Source organism: Labeo rohita, chromosome 8 (genome assembly GCF_022985175.1).
Source record: "Labeo rohita strain BAU-BD-2019 chromosome 8, IGBB_LRoh.1.0, whole genome shotgun sequence".
NCBI classification, from domain to species: Eukaryota; Metazoa; Chordata; class Actinopteri; order Cypriniformes; family Cyprinidae; genus Labeo; species Labeo rohita.
Window position 1 is genome coordinate 6,582,342 of NC_066876.1, and position 20,347 is coordinate 6,602,688.

The 20,347-nt window shown below is 34.6% G+C and overlaps 1 protein-coding gene and 1 long non-coding RNA gene across 4 annotated transcripts in view; one reads left to right on the forward strand and one right to left on the reverse strand.

Annotated features, from left to right (window-relative positions):
- The window catches only part of vps13a (vacuolar protein sorting 13 homolog A), a 60,993-nt gene extending 46,531 nt beyond the window's left edge, over positions 1-14,462 (reverse strand). The window contains exons 1-17 of one of the 3 annotated variants that reach the window (XM_051116581.1): positions 14,200-14,461; positions 12,345-12,388; positions 12,188-12,230; positions 11,962-12,057; positions 10,714-10,815; positions 10,517-10,626; positions 10,287-10,346; positions 9,122-9,181; positions 8,954-9,034; positions 8,817-8,874; positions 8,598-8,725; positions 8,391-8,497; positions 8,126-8,297; positions 3,271-3,333; positions 2,935-3,067; positions 2,699-2,793; positions 815-957 (exon numbers count right to left, since the gene is read on the reverse strand). In XM_051116581.1, the coding sequence (XP_050972538.1) occupies positions 815-957; positions 2,699-2,793; positions 2,935-3,067; positions 3,271-3,333; positions 8,126-8,297; positions 8,391-8,497; positions 8,598-8,725; positions 8,817-8,874; positions 8,954-9,034; positions 9,122-9,181; positions 10,287-10,346; positions 10,517-10,626; positions 10,714-10,815; positions 11,962-12,057; positions 12,188-12,230; positions 12,345-12,388; positions 14,200-14,299 (1,595 nt within the window). In that variant the 5' untranslated portion in view covers positions 14,300-14,461. Of the gene's footprint in view, positions 1-814; positions 958-2,698; positions 2,794-2,934; positions 3,068-3,270; positions 3,334-8,125; positions 8,298-8,390; positions 8,498-8,597; positions 8,726-8,816; positions 8,875-8,953; positions 9,035-9,121; positions 9,182-10,286; positions 10,347-10,516; positions 10,816-11,961; positions 12,058-12,187; positions 12,231-12,344; positions 12,389-14,199 lie in introns of all 3 variants that reach the window. The other 2 variants (XM_051116580.1, XM_051116582.1) reach the window with 2 other exon arrangements.
- Positions 14,463-14,557: 95 nt separating this feature from the next.
- LOC127169996 (uncharacterized) lies at positions 14,558-18,443 on the forward strand. The gene is made up of 3 exons (XR_007828302.1): positions 14,558-14,693; positions 14,783-14,865; positions 18,236-18,443. It is a non-coding gene; the product is annotated as an uncharacterized LOC127169996 (long non-coding RNA).
- Positions 18,444-20,347: the final 1,904 nt, after the last annotated feature.

The window sequence follows — 20,347 nt, forward strand, 5'->3', positions numbered from 1 at the left end:
TAATTACACTAATGTCCTTACAAAGGAAGTGTATGTAGCAAGACATTCTGGAGAGTGAACTTGTATTTCTTGTGCACATCATGTGGAAGTTACAGCAAGATTTATTCCACTGCAACATCTTGCCCCATAGACTTTCATTGTACAGCTGAGGTCAAAAGTTTACATCCCCTTTTCAGAATCTGCAAGATCATAATTATTTTATCAAAATAAGAGGGATCATACAAAATGCATATGACTTTTTATTTAGTACTGATCTGAATAAGATATTTCACATAAAAGATGTTTACATATAGTCTACAAGAGAAAATAATAGTTGAATTTATAAAAATGAAAATGAAAATGAAAATGAAACTGATCTGATTTACTCATCACTAAACAAAAAAAACCCAAAAAGCTTTGGATCATTCAGGTAACAACACAGTATTAAGAATCAAGTGTATGTAAACTTTTGAACAGGGTCATTTTTATAAATTCAAATATTATTTTCTCTTGTTGACTATATGTAAACATCTTTTATGTGAAATCTCTTATTCAGGTCAGTACTAAAAATTAAATGCATTTTATATGATCCCTCTTATTTTGGTAAAATAATTAACATTTAGCAGGATTCTGAAAGAGGGATGTAAACTTTTGACCTCAATTGTAAGTGCATTACTGTAAATGAGTTGTGTGCTTGTTTCACAACTAAGGTACAAGTTAAAAGTATTTATCAACAGCAAGCGTGACACTAAGTTGTACTGAACACAGACAATTCCTTTAAATTAAATAAATACAAGTGGGTGAGATGAGTGAAGTTGAGAAGAGAAAGCAGTACTTTATTGCTTGGGCCGCAGGTCTCTGAGTCAGCATGGCTTTCAGATTAATGACGGACAGTTTGATTATCTCCGCCTTCTCTCGGCTCTCTTTGATCGACAGAGACAGGCGAATAAGCTGGAAGTTTATCTTCATATTTTCAAACTGCAAATAAAAAAGTCAGGGTTGTGATGCTTAAAGTCTTGCTTAAAAAAAGATAAAAATTGCACTTATATTGTTCAAAAGTTTGGGATCAGTATGAATTTTTAATTTTATTCAGCAAGTAAGCATTAGATTGACTATAAGTGACAGTAAAGACATTTATAATGTTACAAAAGATTAATATTTCAAATAAATGCTGTTCAATTGAATTTATTTTTGAATTTAATCTATTTATCAAAGAATCCTGTGTGTTGATAATAATAAGAAATAATGATTTCTGAAGGATCTTGTGACACTGAAGACTGGAGTAATGATGTTGAAAATTCAGTTTTGATCACAGGAATAAATACATTTAAAAATATAATGGTAACACTTTACAATAAGGTCCATTAATTCATGTCAATTAATGTATTAACTAGCAATGGGCAATACATTTATTACAGTATTAATATTTGTTAATTACTAAAAGTGCAACTGTTCATTGTTAGTTCTTGTTAGCTCAGGCCCAATAATTAATATTAACAGATATAACTTTGAATTTTAATAATATATTAGTAAATGTTAAATCTGAGATTAATAAATGTTTTACAAGCATTTTTCATTGTTTATGTTAACTAATGTTAACAAATGGAATCTTATTTTAAAGTGTCACCAATATATCATTATATAAAAGTTATTTTAAATGGAAATAATGATAATAATAATAATTAACAATATTAGCAGAAAAAAAAAAAAAAAAAAAAAAACATTTAAAAAATTGTAAATATTACTTAAATATTCCAAACTTTTGAAGTTTTAGTAGTGTACATTTTTAATGTTTTTATGCTCAAAGTGAGCATTTATTTAATTAAAAATACAGAAAAAAAGGAATATTATGAAATATTATTGCAATTTAAAATAATGGATTATTATCTGAATATACTTTATATTTATTCCTGTGATGCAAAGCTGAATTTTCAGTATCATTACTTCAGTCTTCAGTGTCACATGATCCTTCAGAAATCATTCTAATATGCTGATTTATTCTTCATGTTTTTTCCTGCTTAATATTTTTTATTAATATGAATACAAAGTAATTCTTACCTTTTGTAATAATATACACTACCATTCAAATGTTTGGGGTCAGTAAGTTTTTTCTTTTTTTTTTTAAGAATTTTTTTCAGCAAGGGATGTGTTAAATTAATAAAAAGTGATGGTAACGACTTATATTGTTTGAACAGATTTATAGTTTGAATAAATGCTGTTTGTTTTAACATTTTATTCATCAAAAAATTCCTAAAAAAAAGTATCGCGGTTCCAAAAAAAAAAAAAAGCAGCACAACGGTTTCCAACACTGATAATAAATCAGCATATCAGAATGATTTCTGAATGATCATATGACACTGAAGACTGGTAATGTAATGATGCTGAAAATTTAGCTTTGCATCAAGTGAATAAATTATATTTTACAGTATATTGAAATAGAAAACAGTTATTTCAAATTGTAATAATATTTCACAAGATTACTGTTTTTTCTGTATTTTTGTTTAAATAAATGCAGCCTTGACAAGCATAAGAAACGTCTTTAAAAAAACATTAAAAATCTTACAGTTCCCAAACTTTTGTATATCATGTAACTCATGTATATAATTTTATGCAACTCAAGTTAGGGAAAAGATTTCCCATAATCACTTCTAAATCTATGAAAGGAACTACTGACTTCTAAAAACTGGATTTGTATATTTCATGATTGTTTGTCACTAACATTTTTTGGCAGGTTAGGATTGACGGCTGTCTCGCTGTATCCAATGGCTGCGTACAGTTTGGCTTTCTCCGCTGGGGTCATTAGCTCATCAAAACCTGAGAGATATAAAACAGGAGTTAAGAAGATCTATCAAAAATGAATGTGGAATTTTAAATTACTGTCAGGAAATGTTTTTCTGCAGAAGTCTAGAGCACAGATTCTCTGTAGAGCTAAACAGATACAGAGTGGAGACGGACCTCCTGTTTTGACATCTTTGGTTTGTGTGCCGCTGTCTCCAGACCAGCCCCACATCCAGCCGAACCAGCCCTGTGACTGTTCTTCCTCCACCTTCACCCCAGGACGGTATATCCTGAGCCCCGCCTTTGAGGCCTACAACACCAGACACAGAATATGCAAGAGTCAAATGGCGCTGCTCAGTCAGAAATCACAGATTCAAATGTTGTTAGCTTCATACACTACCAGCTGAGATACAGGAACACATTTCTGGTGATATGAGGCATAGGCCACAATGTATTAAGTATTTAAATGATCGATACATTATTATACACGTCAAATGCGACTGAATGTGTCACCTCCATCTCAGCCTGCTGTCTCGCCATTGTGATGTTGAATATATCCAGGGTTCTTTCAGTGTCCTACAGGATGAATAAAAATAAAACGGTTATGTTCAAAACAAAGCTGTCACAGAAACGGCAAACATTTTATTTGGTTCTTCCCACATTTTAGCATTCATAAAAGGTGTTAAAAAAGGTGTTAGAAATGGATCTGTTGTGATCAGAACACATCTTTTTTGACTAATGTGAATTAAGCGTGTTGCATTTTTTTTCCATTATGTAAAAATAACCCATCATGCATCAGTAGGCAGAGGCTCAGTGTGCGTCTCAATCTTCTCCCTAGCTCCCAAGCTTGTGAATCAGTATATCATGTACATAAATCTGGTCACTGGTAAGGACTGGTTCATTTTAGCGACGTGACAACTTACAACATCAATATTATTTTTTACGCTCTTTCAACACATTGTTATGTTACTAACCTTTACAATATTTCAGGCAAATATTAATTATAAATGTTAACTAGATAACTAGTCTTTTCAAATCATCTATTGTGTGTCATTACATTTACTGAGCTGGCTTGTGCATTCAGAAATGTCGCGCTTCAGAAATGTGATGTAATTTTTCAGGGAGCAAACGTTCCAGTGCACTAGAAGGGTTTCGCGATTGAGACAGCCCTTCAAATGGTTCACTCCCTGATCAGTGCCCTGAATACTAAACTAGAGTGCTGATTTAAGACACACCCTCAGTCTCTCTGCGATATGCTCACCTTGAAGGTGTACTTTTAGGAATTGCACAGTCCTGTGTCATTCCAAACTCACATGCTGGTATTTTTTTTGTAATATAAAAGGAAAATTATTTGAATGGTCTCTATACAACCCTTGACAGTTCACAAAGACAGTTCATAGTGACCACAGCTGACAAACTCTTAAACTAGATAAAAAAAAAAAAACAAAGCTGCATTTGCCAGCTCACAAAGACAGTTCACAGTGACAATAGCTGACAAACTCAAAAACAAAAACAACAGAAAAACAAAAAACATATTTGCCAGCTCACAAAGACAGTTTATAGTGACCACAGCTGACAAGCTCCAAAACAAAACAAAAATAATTTTTGCCAGTTCACAGTGACTGCAGCTGACAAACTCCAAAACAAACAAAACAAAAACAAAAGCCATATTTGCCAGTTCAAAGACAGTTTATAGTGACCACAGCTGACAACTTCCAAAACAAAAAGCTGACAAATACAAAATACAAAAAAACAGCCATATTTGCCAGTCACAGTGACCACAGCTAACAAACTCCAAAACAAACTAAACAAAAACAAAACACAGCCATATTTGCCAGTTCAGTGACCACAGCTCACAAACTCCACAACAAAACACGGCACTGATAGTCTCGTGGTTAGTGTGTCGACATATAGTGTGACTGTGATTGCGGCCACCCGAGTTCGATTCCCGTCTCAATGTCCTTTGCCAATCCCTCCCCCCTCTCTTCCCCTAATGCTTTCCTGCCTGCTCTCTACTTTATCAAAATAAAAGCAAAAGCCCAAAAAATATAACTTTAAAACTACAAAACAAAAACAAAAAAACTGCCATATTTGCCAGTTTAGTGACCACAGCTGACAAACTCCAAACAAACAAAACATTTTTGCCAGTTCACAAAGACAGTTGACCACCGCTGACAAACTCCAAAACAAGACAAAAAAAACAAAAGGCACAGCCATATTTGCCAGTTCAAAGACCAAGTTTATAGTGACCACAGTTGACATACTCCAAAACAAAACAAAAAACAGCCATATTTGCCAGTTCAGTGACCACAGTTGATAAAATCCACAACACGGCACCGATAGTCTCGTGGTTAGTGTGCCGACATATAGTGCGACTGTGCTTGCGGCCACCGGAGTTCGATTCCCGTCTCGATGTCTTTTGCCGATCCCTCCCCCCTCTCTTCCCCTAATGCTTTCCTGTCTGCTGTCTACTGTTCTATTAAAATAAAAGCAAAAGCCCAAAAAATATAACTTTAAAAATACAAAAAAAAAAAAAAAAAACTGCCATATTTGCCAGTTCAGTGACCACAGCTGACAAACTCCAAAAAAAACAAAGCTGTATTTGCCAGCTCATAAAGACGGTTCACAGTGACAATAGCTGACAAACTCAAAAACAAAAAACAAACAAAACAAAAAAACATATTTGCCAGCTCACAAAGACAGTTTATAGTGACCACAGCTGACAAGCTCCAAAACAAAACAAACAAAAAACAAAACAAAACAAAAACCACAGCCATATTTGCCAGTTCAGTGACCACAGCTGACAAACTCCAAACAAACAAACAAACATTTTTGCCAGTTCACAAAGACAGTTGACCACCGCTGACAAACTCCAAAACAAGACAAAAAAAACAAAATGCACAGCCATATTTGCCAGTTCAAAGACCAAGTTTATAGTGACCACAGTTGACAAACTCCAAAACAAAACAAAAAACAGCCATATTTGCCAGTTCAGTGACCACAGCTGAAAAACTCCAAACAAACAAAACATTTTTGCCAGTTCACAAAGACAGTTGACCACCGCTGACAAACTCCAAAACAAGACAAACAAACAAACAAAAAAAACATATTTGCCAGCTCACAAAGACAGTTTATAGTGACCACAGCTGACAAGCTCCAAAACAAAACAAAAACAAACAGAACAAAACAAAAAAAACCCCACAGCCATATTTGCCAGTTCAGTGACCACAGCTCACAAACTCCACAACAAAACACGGCACTGATAGTCTCGTGGTTAGTGTGTCGACATATAGTGTGACTGTGATTGCGGCCACCCGAGTTCGATTCCCGTCTCAATGTCCTTTGCCAATCCCTCCCCCCTCTCTACCCCTAATGCTTTCCTGCCTGCTCTCTACTTTATCAAAATAAAAGCAAAAGCCCAAAAAATATAACTTTAAAACTACAAAACAAAAACAAAAAAACTGCCATATTTGCCAGTTTAGTGACCACAGCTGACAAACTCCAAACAAACAAAACATTTTTGCCAGTTCACAAAGACAGTTGACCACCGCTGACAAACTCCAAAACAAGACAAAAAAAACAAAAGGCACAGCCATATTTGCCAGTTCAAAGACCAAGTTTATAGTGACCACAGTTGACATACTCCAAAACAAAACAAAAAACAGCCATATTTGCCAGTTCAGTGACCACAGTTGACAAACTCCACAACACGGCACCGATAGTCTCGTGGTTAGTGTGCCGACATATAGTGCGACTGTGCTTGCGGCCACCGGAGTTCGATTCCCGTCTCAATGTCCTTTGCCGAACAAAAAACACAGCCATATTTGCCAGTTCACAAAGACAGTTTATAGTGACCATAGCAGACATACTCCAAAACAAACAAAAAACACAGCCATATTTGCATATTTGCCAGTTCAAGTTTTTAGTGACCACAGCTGACAAACTCCAAAACAAAACAAACAAATGGACAAAACAATAAACACAGCCATATTTGCCAGTTCAGAGACCACAGCTGACAAGCAAAACAAATTAAACAAAACAATAAATAAATAAATAAAACACACAAGAAACAAATATATTTCTCGATTCATTGTATCAAACAATAAAAAAAAGTTGTATTTGCCAGTAAACACAGCCATACTTGCCAGTTCAGAGACCACAGCTGACAAACAAAAACAAACACACAAAAAAACAAAAACACACTATTATATGTGATAGTTTACAAAAAAAGTTCATAGTGACCATGGCTGTTAAAAAAAAAAAAAAAACATCCATATTTGCTAGTTCAAACTTCAAAACTACAAAAAAAACAACAACAACAACAAAAAAAAAATAATAACAAAGATATATTTGTCAATTCATTGTACCAAACTGTGTTTTACATGTTGTTTGAACATCAAGCATTCTCAGATGCCTGTCGGTGTGGCATCATTCGTGATCCAGCTTTACCTACAGCTTTATCTCAGCCATCACCATTCCTAATAACGTTTCGCAGCTAAACGCACTAAATGCGGCTAAAGTAAACAATCTCTCTGAGCAGTTTGTCTCTCCACAGAGAGAAGAAAGGGGCGGGGTGAGCAGAGTTCATTAGCATTTAAAGGAACAATCCCTCAGAATTGGTTGATTTTTGCAGAACTCATTTTGACAAGGTAAAAAGGGTGTTGTTTTACACAACCACTGAGAATTTTTAACCCAAGTATAGTATAGACTTTTCATTAAGACCCTAAAGAATTATATCAACTTGTGGAAAATGGGCATCCAATGACCCCTTTAAGAGATCATGTGTGAACAGAACCTTTTCAAAATTAATTTACCGGCATGAGACGTTTTAACATTACCAGTAAATTACCAGTAATCTGCTCTGTGTGAGCGCAGCTCAAAATTACCGGTATGAGCATGTCTTATGACATGAGACGTCTACTCAGGCCCAATCATAACATTCTAACGCTGATGACGCATACACGTGCTGTGTAGTTCAGTTTGAAGTAAAAATAAAAACCTCAGCAACAATACTGACTGTGTATACCCCTCTGTGTTTACAAATGATGTCACATAATTTACCGGTATTTTGAAACTGATGTGTGAATGGTGCTTTACTGGTAAAAAGACAGAACGTCATTGCAGCACATTTTTATAATCACCAGTACAGTAGTTCTGGTAATTTTATATCAATTTACAAGGGGGTTAATGACAATTCTTAGTGATCTTGGCTGTTAAACTCAAAAAAAAAAAAAAAAAAAACAGCCATATGCCTCCTCAACAGAAAAACTAACAGCATATGGGTTTGGAACAACATGAGTGAGTAAATCACAGCAGAATTTCATTGTGTGAACTGTGCCTTTACCAAGCATGCTTTATGCTCACCCACCTCAAGCTTCTTCAGCAGACTCTCTGCAGGCTTTTTACTGGTGATTTTGCTCTTATAGATCTCTCTGTACTTTTTCACAAGTTGCCGATGGCGACGGATGTGTTGCCACGACCACATGTGAAGGCGGGGCTTGACATTGACCTCCAAAACGCCTGTGATCACATATCGCCACCTACAATAACCACACATATGACTAAGCAAAAAGCCTCAGCAAATTTAATAACAAAGGTAATTAGTCAAGACCACAATCTCCAAATGCACTTACCATTGACGTGCATTAGTGTGAACCGCCACATCCGGACGATACTTCCTGTATGGTAGGTTACGGGTCATCATATCCACCGACCCCAACAGCTCCAGAATGCTCACGTACTAGAAAACAATAAAAAAGTCAATCCAGAATTACATTCAAAATACAGTGTCAATATGTAATTCACTGCGCTGGACAACATTAAATTGACGTCTTCCACACCTGTGGCCGGCTGAGTTCAACAGCCACCTCAGGGAGGTTGACCACTAGATCCACTTTCGGTGAGGAGAAGTCCACATCGGAACGCGGATTCATACGCAGTTTGGCGTTTGCAGATATTGGCCGAAAGACTAAAGCAAAAACACAGAAAAACAAAGTTGGTCTGCAATGAAAAACTGTTGAATACACTCAATTTGTGAATAAAAAAATGCTGGAACCTACTGAAATGATAATCCTGAGGGATAGCATTCTGGACGGCTACACTGTGCTTCAGGTATCGCTATTAAAAATACAAATGTACAAACAATGAAAATGTGCATTATCTTTTCTTCAGACTTGAAACAGATGTGAAGACCTACCAGAGCCTCATCAGGGTTGTGGTTGGAGTACAGCTCTGAATTCACATTCCAGTACGCAAACAGATTGTCCAGACGTACAAACTAAATGAAGTAACAAGCTGTATTATTCAATAATACTGGTGAACTTTGCTATTCATAACTGTAAAAATGAACGAGACATATTTTAACCTTGAAAAACAGCTTGGCTTTCTCATCCAGAAGACATGGGTTCCAATTCTGATCAGTTGTCTGGAAATTGAAACAAAAATGTTTTATTAGAAACAGTTTTGAGTTTAAAATCTGACTGAATGAGCCATGTCTGAAGGTAAAATAGTCACACTGCTTAGTCATGTTTTATAGCAAGAAAATGTAGCTAATGTACAGTCTCTCATGGCTTATTGTTAATCATAGAGACTTTTAGAAATCACACAAAAACATGGCTAGGTCGTATTTCACAATATCAATCACAATATATTGTATTTAATTAATATATTCTATATTCTTTTCTTAATGCAAAATACTTTTTGCTGTTTTATGTATATAGAAAAACTGTACTTTTAATTTTATAATTTTTAGAAAACGTGCAAAATGTTACACTTTAATAAATGCAGTATATTAATTACAATTTTATTAAATAATATATTCTATAAATATTTTCTTAATGCAAAATACTATTGTTGTTTTATGTATATAGAAAATTTGTACTTTTAATTTTATCATTTTTAAAAAACGTACAAAATATGTTACACTTTAATAAATGTAATATATTAATTACAATTTAATTAAACAATATATTCTAAAAATGCTGTCTTCATGCTAAATTCTTCTGTGGTTTTATGTATATAGAACAATTGTACTTTTTATAATTTTTAGAAAATATGTACAAAATGTTCCACTTTAATACATTTTTTATACATTACTTACAATTTAATTAACTAATATATCTATAAATAGTTTCTTAATGCAAAATACTTTTTGCTGTTATACGTAACGCCAATTATGGATATTTTTCTTACTCAAATGCATCGTTTTGCTTCAGAAGTCCTTAATTAATCTCCAACAACTGTGTAAAGCACTTTTTATGATGCACTTTATTGGACTTCAAAATCTCAACACCCATTCACTTCCATTATAAAGCTTGAAAGAGCAAGGACATTTTTTAATATAACTCTAATTGTATTTGTCTGACAGAATAAAGTCATAAACACCTAGGATGGCTTGAGGGTGAGTAAATCATGGTGCAATTTTCATTTTTTGGTGAACTATCCCTTTAAATATGACTACGACTATGTCTAAGAGACTCGATAATGTCATACTTTAATCATTTTATTTATGATTTTAATTATGGGCGTACCTGGAGACTGAGGTTCTGCAGGGACACTCCGAATGAGAGCGGAGCATTGGGATTGGTGACCTGAATACAAGGGTAACATTGAGAAAGTAAGGGCAAAAAGTCTGCTACACTTCATATCACTCAGTATTAAAGACGTAAACACAAACAAACTTACATTATAGTACAGGTTTTAGTATATAAAAGCTCCAAGCTGAAGAATTGCTGAGAACGCAGATGTCAAAAGTACTCACATCATCCTCATAGCGGACGTGTATGTTGGAGATCTTCACCTGCAGGTTTTTGATCACCTGCGTAACCAGTTTCTCCACAAACGTGTCTTGCTTCTCTGCCTTTGGATTCTCTGAATACAAGAACCCAAATGCAAATTCACAAACTGCGCTACCTGTCTCTATATAAAACCAAAGTAGGCTCAAATGATTGACTGCACCTTTTTCTGCTGCCTTCTGTTTGGTCTCTTCGATCCGCTGCAGCTCCCTCTGCCGAGCTTCCTGTAGCTGTCTGTCCTCCTTCTCTGCATCATACTTTATACCTGCATTAACAGAGAAGTCAAACAAGAAGTCAAAACCGGCAGAACCACATGCATGCAATGATCTTCAATGAGGCCTGGCATTAAAATAACTGTTATATTTCATGAAATGAACATTAGTACTCATTATAACTGACAATGATTATACAACACAAATACTAATAACATCATGAGGACATATGATTTTCCTTGCCACAGTGACTTTACCAGGGGTCTGTGAGGCTTTGGAACAATATTAACTTAAATTGAACTGAACTGAATTCAATTAAACTGTAATCCAATTAGGATAGATTATTTTCCTCCTAAACAGTAAACGGACCAACCATAAGAGTAAAATGTGATGAAGTCTGCCAGATCTTGCACTATTTCTGGCCGTGATTCAGGCTCAATGTAATGCATGTTTTGCAGTATTGCAGATGTGGAAGAATGAGACCTTCAAGAACTATACTGGACTCGAATGTGTTTGTGTGCTTAGCAGAGATTCATTCATTTGTTCAAAAATGCAGTTAAAATATTGTGGACTGTTATTATGCATTTTAATACGTAATGTATTCCTGTGATCAAAGATGAATTTTCAGCATCATTACGCCAGCCTTCAGTGTCACATGATCATTCAGAAAGCACTAATATGCTGATGCTTTCTTGTTATTATCAATGCTTTTACTGCTGTGCAAAAACTACCAAACTACCATTCAGTTTTGGAACAAGTAACATTTAAAAAGCTAAATAATACTTTCATTCAGCAAGGACACATTAAATGGTTCAAAAATGACAGTAAAGACAAAATGTTACAAAATATTCCAAATAAATTCTTTTGAACATTCTATAATCAAAGAATCCTGAAAAACAAAATTTAACATTGACAACAAGATGAACTATTATTAATATTGTACTACCAATAATAATTGAACAGCATATCAGCACATTAGACTGATTTCTGAAGGATCATGTGACACTGAAGACTGGAGTAATGATGCTGCAAATTAAGCTTCGCATCACAGGAATAAATTACATTTTAAAACATATTACAAAAGAAAACAGTTATTTTAAATAGTAGTAATATTTCACAATATTACTGTTTTTTTAACAAATAAATGCAGACTTAGAGACTTCTTTATGGATCTATGTATATATAAATTCAGCTCTTACTAGCTGTAGGCACGATGAGCAGGTAAACTTCATCTAGCGTGGCCTCCACAGACTGAGTGTACAGGTTCTTCCAAGGGATCTTCAACTCCAAACGACCTGACAAAGACAAAAACATTCACTGAATGAGCTCAAATTATAATTAACACCATTATAGTGCGGACTTGTTTTTACAAAGCAACGTGAAATAGCAAAATATATACGTCAGCAACCACGATATGACACTTACCTATGTGTCCTGCTCTGACTTTGAAAGGAATGTCCAGCTGACTCTGTTTTAGAAATAAGTCATCAAAGCACAAGTTAAGGAAGCACAACTTCAAAAAGCATTAGACAACAAAATGACATTACAGTGCATGTCTAACACGAAACATAAAGCAACATACCAACGCATTTTCCTTTATCTCAAGATTTCTTAATATTGCATCACCTGCAAAAGAAACATTGACACAACATAGAGCGCTGAATATTATGAGTCATTGTCTAAAATAATTCATATATCACTGAGCAAATATTTACTGTTGCATTAAAAGCTACTTATCAGTAAGTCAATAAGACACCTGGCATATCATAAAGCTGTACAGGATGGAGGAAGTTTGAACATCCCTGTATTCCTCTTTCCTTGTGTTGTTGATGAATTTAGCATTCATTACAATCAGTGTTTGGGAGTAACTAGTCACACATAACGGCTTTTCAGAATTTAATTTCAAAATAAATGTAACTGTAATTTAGGAATATGCATAATATAATTTTGTTGCTTTGTCTGTTTTAGATGTGCTCAATGCCTCCTGACATTTAAAGTAATTTAGAAAAGCAACCAAAAAGTATTCAAATCTAATCAGTTACATTAATAAAGTAAATGAAATGTCAACACTACTTTTTACGTTTAAAATAGGGTAACTTGTAATCTTGTAAACCTATTACTTTTTTCTTAAGAGAAACTGGGATTAATGTATTTTATTTTACTATACAACAAACAAAACAGTTCTTCATGGGGGAAATTATCTTGTTGTAGCATTTTAATTGAGTTTAATTAAGTTCTGTGCGCCCCGGGCCCCTGGTTGAGATCCACTGAACTGCAGGATGGTTTCAAAATGATTTTCAGCTCCATCTATTGATTTTAATCACAGTCAGAATATGTCACAATGCTGCTGACATATTATATAATCAAACTGATTTTGCATATAATTTTAGATTATATAACAGATATTAGCACAGAAAGTGTTTTTACTAATTGGACCTAAAACGAGGGTTTGTAACAAGCTGTATAACTTTAAGTTTTCATAAATATTTAATGGCATAAACAAAAAGCAGTGATACAGCAGTGAAAACCTACAAAACAGAAATATTTTATTTTAAACTTCAGAATAAAGTAGTAATGTTTAGTAACACTTCACATTAAGGTTTGTTAACAACAGTTAACTACAAAACATACTTGTAAATAATGTATTAATTTTATTTAATGTTACTTTTTAATATTTACTAATACATTATTCAAATCAAAAGCCTTATTAGTTCATATTAAGATACATATGTGTCTCATAATGTTTTTAAAATAAAGAAAAATTGAATAAAGTTATTGTGTTACAACATATTGTTGTGATAATCTCCATTTAGTGTCATAATTAATATATTCTTCTTTTAAAAACTAAAATCAGTCTTTGTTTTGTGTCAAAAACCAGTGAAACGCATATAAACAGAAGCTGCATTCATTGTCTCGGAGGGAAAGTGAATCACTCTCCACTTTTATACAATAAACAGTTCAGTCCAAAAAGAGAAAATTGACTCATGAATTACTTTTATGGTAGATTTGGTCACTTTCATAGCTTGACAGCAATAACAACTAATAACTTCCACTGTAAAAAGCAGTTTTGAGCCACATGGGAGTGAACAGATGACATGAGCTTACATGTGGGGTTGAACTATCCTAGTCAAGGTGAGCTAATTCAGAGTGACAAATAACTACCAAGTGTAGCTTACCAACATCCTTCTGCTATATTCACTAACAAACCAACAAATTCTGCATGCATTAGTGGGTTAGCTTTTAGTTAAGGGTTACTGTAAACGCATGTTCAAACCTGTACTCAATGTCAAAGCGTGACTCTCAGATTCCAGCGTTAGGTCGAGCTCTTTCAACGTAAGCGGCCATATGTGTGTATAGTCACGAATGTACACAAACACGTGTGTTGTAGCAAATCGAATGGCAAACAGGCATTTGGATTTGACACCTGACACGTTTACCTCCCCATATGCCGAGGCTGAGCTGCGAGCTGTCGAGGTTCACCACATAGTCCCCCAGAAACCTGTTTAAGACGTCGACCACCACTGACTCAAACACCATCTTCACGTCCTGTTCACACAACCATCAGCATGCTTTCCTTCGTCTGCGATTCGTGGACCAGCCGAGGATGTAGTTGTATTTACTGACTGTCCCGTTTCCTGAAATAAACATCACTGGAAGGACTGGGAGGTACTAAGCTCACTTCACTGCTCCCCCGGTGCGACACTGCCCTCTGCTGCTGAACATCCTGCGCGACACTGCCAGAGCGTCGACGTAGATCACGTGTGCGCCCTGAGCCAATCCCGTAATGACCTGCTGCGTTTTACCACTTTCAGCGTGGGTAAATGGGAAGTGGTGTAAAATTAATAGCACCGACCGCAAACTATGCTTAATTTATCTCGTTAGATTAATCTGTAAAAATCAAACTTGAACAGGCAGTGGCAAACAAGTGAAGGTGTGTCCTTAAAAAAGAAGTGGGAAGTTCACGTGTGAGTTTGGTTTGTATCAACTGCTTTAATTAACATAATATTAAACATACCCTAGGTCAAAGTGCAACGTGGAAAATCCCTGCTCAAAAATGACAATTTTCTGAAAATGTACTTACCTTCAGGTCATCCATCATGGAGGTTAGTTTGTTTACACTTATGTCACTGTTTGGTTTGTAGAAGTTGATATTATGCTAAAATGTTTTTCACTTGCAGGTGATAAGAGTTTTATATTTATCCTTGATTTGATTATTATAGTTGCCCGTTACTATATTCATAAAGCCAAATGGAATGATAAATGACCAAATTTTGAACCATTTAAAGTTGATATTAAAATATATTTGGAGACAATAGAAAAAGTAAAAATTTAAAAGCAAAAAAGACTATACAGCTGTTTAATAAGTACAAGTTGTTTATATAAAAAGCCTTTCTTTTGTATTATTATTATTATTATTATTCATTTTAAGTTTTATTTATTTATTTTTTTACTTTTATTAATTTATTGTATTCTTTTATACATGTATATGTGCATTGCCCCTGACATGTAAGGATATATGTGCTCTTGTATGTAAAATATATTGTTGTATTTGTATGTAGTTGTTTTCGTTAAAGTTCAATAAAAAAAAAAAAATGTCACGGTTTGGTCAGTTACCCGGATGCGTGGCCATATTGGAGACACTCGGATGCCGTGTTGGGTGTTGGGGGTAACGCATTACAACGCAAGTTACGTAATATTGTTACTTTTTCCAAGTAACTAGTAAAGTAACGCATTACTTTTTAATTGACAAGAAAATATCTGAGTTACTTTTTTCAAATAAGTAACGCCAGTTACATTTCCCCCCCATTTATTGATTAAAAGCTCTGCTTTCCCCATGTTGAGAGAAATCGGAAGTGAGATGTTAGTTCTAGAATAAATATAAACATGCATTAATTCATCTCACTCTCAAAAAACAGATTCAGTATTCCTCAAAATGAATAAAAACAGTAAAATTCAACTCAGAATATGACACAAACCTGCAATAATTAAATATGTTAAATAATACAAATTTATTATTATTATTTACAACACTGCTTGGATGTAAACAACAGCATGGATTGCACTACTGAATACATTGTTCTGCTAATTTATACTGTCTAAACCACAGGAATAACGTGTATAAGCTGCTAAATCACACAGAGAAGGACTTAGTAAGCAGGAAAGGGCGCAATATTTTGACAAACTAAAGTTAATAGGTGGTAAAGATACGTATGAGCAGTACATATTTATTCGGATATTGGCAGTGCCAGCCTGTAGGTTTGTGGGGCCTTAGGCAAGATAATGAAAATGGGCCCCACTAGTGTAAAAAAAACTGTCACAGAAATTTGACTAGTGAAGATAAAGCACATGAAATTTCAATATTTAAGCATGAATGTGTATTAATCGTAACACATTCAACAAACATATGTAAAATATATATATTATAATAAATATATATTTAAGCAAATAAAATAAAAAAATAGGAGTGCAAGTGAGATTGAGTAAAGTATACACAAAAACTAAACAGAATAAATAGAGCATAAACAAAATAAACATAGGCCTTAATATTCATAAATGATAAGAAATGCAGGCTATTCTGCTTTTTTTTTTAAGGACTGATTGATGATCACATGAAAAAATATTTTTAAAAAACTTCATTGAATTACAGTGGATCCGGGTCCGTAATTATAATATAACATGCTAAATGTGGCTCAATTTTTCCTTATATGACATGTCTGTCTGTGATCATGGGCATCACTGTAAAAACACATGTAAAAAAAAAAAATAAATACTACAGCAATAAATATTATGTATATAGCAGTCAAAAAATCAATTTTTCCAGGATATTGTTTGGATTCCATTTCTACCACAACTTCACTTTAATCTCTATGTCATTCTTTCATGTCAAATAATTTAAAAATAGCATTAATGTATAACAAGACTTCATCTCGAGAGACTATTCTGAGAGACAATATTAAGTGATTTCCAAAGTCTAAACCGTAACAACAAATTTTATAGAAAAAAGCAGCATGACCTGTTAACATACAGGAGGCCTAACTATAAAAGCTATAAAAATTTATTATAAAATTAATTATGATTTAAAATCTTTGACCAAAAAAAAACAACTTAACTTTTTGTCAGAAAATCTTATGCATTCACTGAGAGAGAGGGAAAAAAAACTCCACTGGAAAAAAAAACTTACAGAGAAGTGTTATTATTCCTATTTTTACCCAAAATAAGAAAATAAGGTGTTAATATATGTAACAGATGTAATAGAATGTTTAATTCATACGGGAAATCCCTATAATATGGACAAAGATACACTTTCGTGTAGCTGAATAAAACTCAGATAAAGACATTTTAACTCATGAAACATGAAGACATATCTGTACGATTGCGACTAAATGGATTATCTCTGTTCTTCGAGCCATATCGGGCATTTTTATATGAACATGCAATGCAATGCTAATAAACAGTCTTTATCACTTTATAAAATACTATATAAAATAATGATTTTGCCTCATTTTGTGATGTGAAACAATGTCAGATAAAAAAGGAAGTTATTTCAAAAACTCAACTGATGTTATTGAATGAATTTGGAGCAAAATCATGTCATTAAAATGTTCTCAATAGACAGGTTTGTAAACAGACTCAACCCCATGCAAAATCCATGCACGCGTTCTACTGATGTCAGTTTGAAAGCACAGACTGAATTTTTTTTTCATACATTCGACACATGCCGCACTGTACAGCACTGGTGTGCGTTACGAGAGGTGTGTGCCTGACTGGAAATGATAAGAACAAACACGAATGTTGTCAAGATTCTTGCCTTGGGTATGCTGGTTCAATTTGGCCAACCACAAACGCCTTTTGTTTTCTCGTTTTTTTGCACTCTTCTCTTTGATTCGTTAAAACTTTTGGCAGTCTGTAGTACTCCAAATGTTTTTCCCAGTCTGACCAATTAGTAAAGCCCAAAACATGAGAATAAATGACCATTTTCAGCAGCAATAATCAGTAAAATATGTTTTGTTCGGTTCAGTGACATTGTTTACATTCTGTGCTGCCAATATGGCCGATTAATGATGCGTAGTGAAAACACTCTGTAGGAACAGATTTTGAGAAATTTCACATTACATCCTTGCTCACCAGTGGATCCTCTGCAGTGAATGGGTACCGTCAGAAATAAGAGTCCAAAGAACTGATAAAAACATCACAAAAAATATTCTTTTATCGAAAGGCTATCGAAAGAAGTCAGTCTCCATATCCCACGCTCCACTTCACCCATTATGCACACAACTGCAGCCAGTCACACACAGTATAAACACAAGGTCACAACTATCATTCCGGGCCAATATTGTTGAGAGTTTATCACTCTCAAAGTGGTAGTTACATTACAGGGCCATTTTGAGCTTTCTAGACTAGCTGAGTCTTGTTCTTATTCTTAGTCTGTTACATCCGTGTCTAGCCTGATTATCTTGTCTTGTCTGATTTCAGCCTTCCCTGGATTTATCGCTTGTCGTGGAATAACCCTTTGTCGTGCTGTTTCGGACTCTGTTCACCTCTCGTTTGGACTATTATCTGTCTGTTTGGTTTACCCGATTGATCCTCGCCCATTACTAGATTACTCTTGTGTCTTGCCTTGTTTGTATCTGTTTGCTGGTGTCGACCCTGCCTGTTTTTGACCATGTCTCTGTTTAATAAAAGCTTGTATTTGTATCCACCCGCTTCACGTCTCGATCACTCTGGAACAATGAGACATGAATTGGTAAAAAAGAGGAAAAAGATGATCTTTTTACATGCTGCTTGAACTGAGGCGAATACAGTGATCTCATGCTACATTAAAGAGCAGAAAACCACATTTATTGTTTGTATATTGTGATAAAATTTACAGGATTTAAAGGCTACGTTTTGTGTTATATTAAAAGCAGTGTTGGGGGTAACGCATTACAAGTAACGTGAGTTATGTAATTTTACTTTTTTCAAGTAACTAGTAAAGTAACGCATTACATTTGAATTTCTAAGAAAATATCTGAGTTACTTTTTCCCCCATTTATTGATTGACAAGTCTCCTGTCGGGAAATTGGCAGTAAACATGATGTTACTGTGTTCTAGACTAAATGTGAACATGCATTAATTCATCTCACTCACAAAAAACAGATTCAGTATTCCTCAAAATGAATAAAAACAGTGAAGTGCAACCTCAGAATATGATGCAACCCTGCAATAATTAAATATTAAATAAAACAAATCGCCTTAATGTATTCAATGCCATTTTATTAACCAGTGTCTTTGCTGTTGACCTTCGATGATGAAATTCAACCATACTAATAAGCAAAATTACTTTAGATAAACTAACATTTGTGCTTAATTTAATTTTTTATAGCTGAAGAGTGATCTCCTGCATAAATGTACCTTTCTTTCAGCCTGAGGTGAATTCATTTCACTTTTGGTGTAAAAGGACTTTTACATTAAAAATGTTTTATATTTAAAAACAAAGAAGCAAGCCCTGCCCAGATTTACAGTAACGCAAAAGTGACGTAGCATTACTTTCCATAGAAAGTCACTAAGTAATTAGTTACTTTTTTAGGAAGCAATGCAAAATTGTAATGCATTACTTTTAAAAGTAACTTTCCTCAACAGTGGCTTGAAAATGTAAATATTAGGCTATTTCCAAGCTTGTGAAAAATCATGTATGTGATTTACCTCAGAAAAGACAACAAGAAGCATTGGAGCTGACATTAACCTATAACGTTTGGGAGGCAGTACAAATGTTCCTGCATATGGGCTTGGGGCTGACTAGCTATGCCACTGATTCCCATTTCTTAGGCCTATCATTGGCCTACAGTCCACAGCCCAGTCAGTGAATGTAAGATTTATGTTTTTGTATTCTGTCTACTATATTTTCAAGTTTATGTAACATGCTCTGATGTCTTTGGATGCTGCATCATCTTGCTGGATTTGAATCATGAGTGTTTAAATCAAGACAACAACACAAGAATCATTCGATTTCAGCTCTGAGTTTATTGCATTTCACTGAATATCATTTAATGTATTCTGAACTCTTTGGTAATTTATTTTCCTCATTACTTTGAATATGTATTTGATTTCTATATACTCATAAATATGGTTTATAGCAGGTGTTAACAGTGATTAACAAGCATTACTGATGAAGGACGGGGTCAGGTGGGGTTGCTATAAACCATTTAAGCTCATTTGATTAGAGAGAATAACCACCCAGTCCTTCTTTTGTCAATCACCGTGTCACACCCCCCACCACACACAACACACTACACCACACCGGGCATTTACGACTCTACACGGCCCCCCCTGCACACCTACAACCACCACAGCCCGGCAGGGGGGGCAACCATACCGACTTCACCTGCTTTTACATACCACAGGGGGCAGGGAAAGTAGATACCACGGAGCACTACAGAGAATCGTGTCAGTAATCCTGCGAGGAGAATTTAGAACTCTTCTTTCTTTACAGATCGAAGGCTCTGTATGACGTCATATTAAGTCGTCTCGGAAGTGTTTCGATGTGTGTGTGTGTGTGTGTGTGCGTGTTTTGTTAATAAATACGTAATGTCTCCAATTCAAAGGACT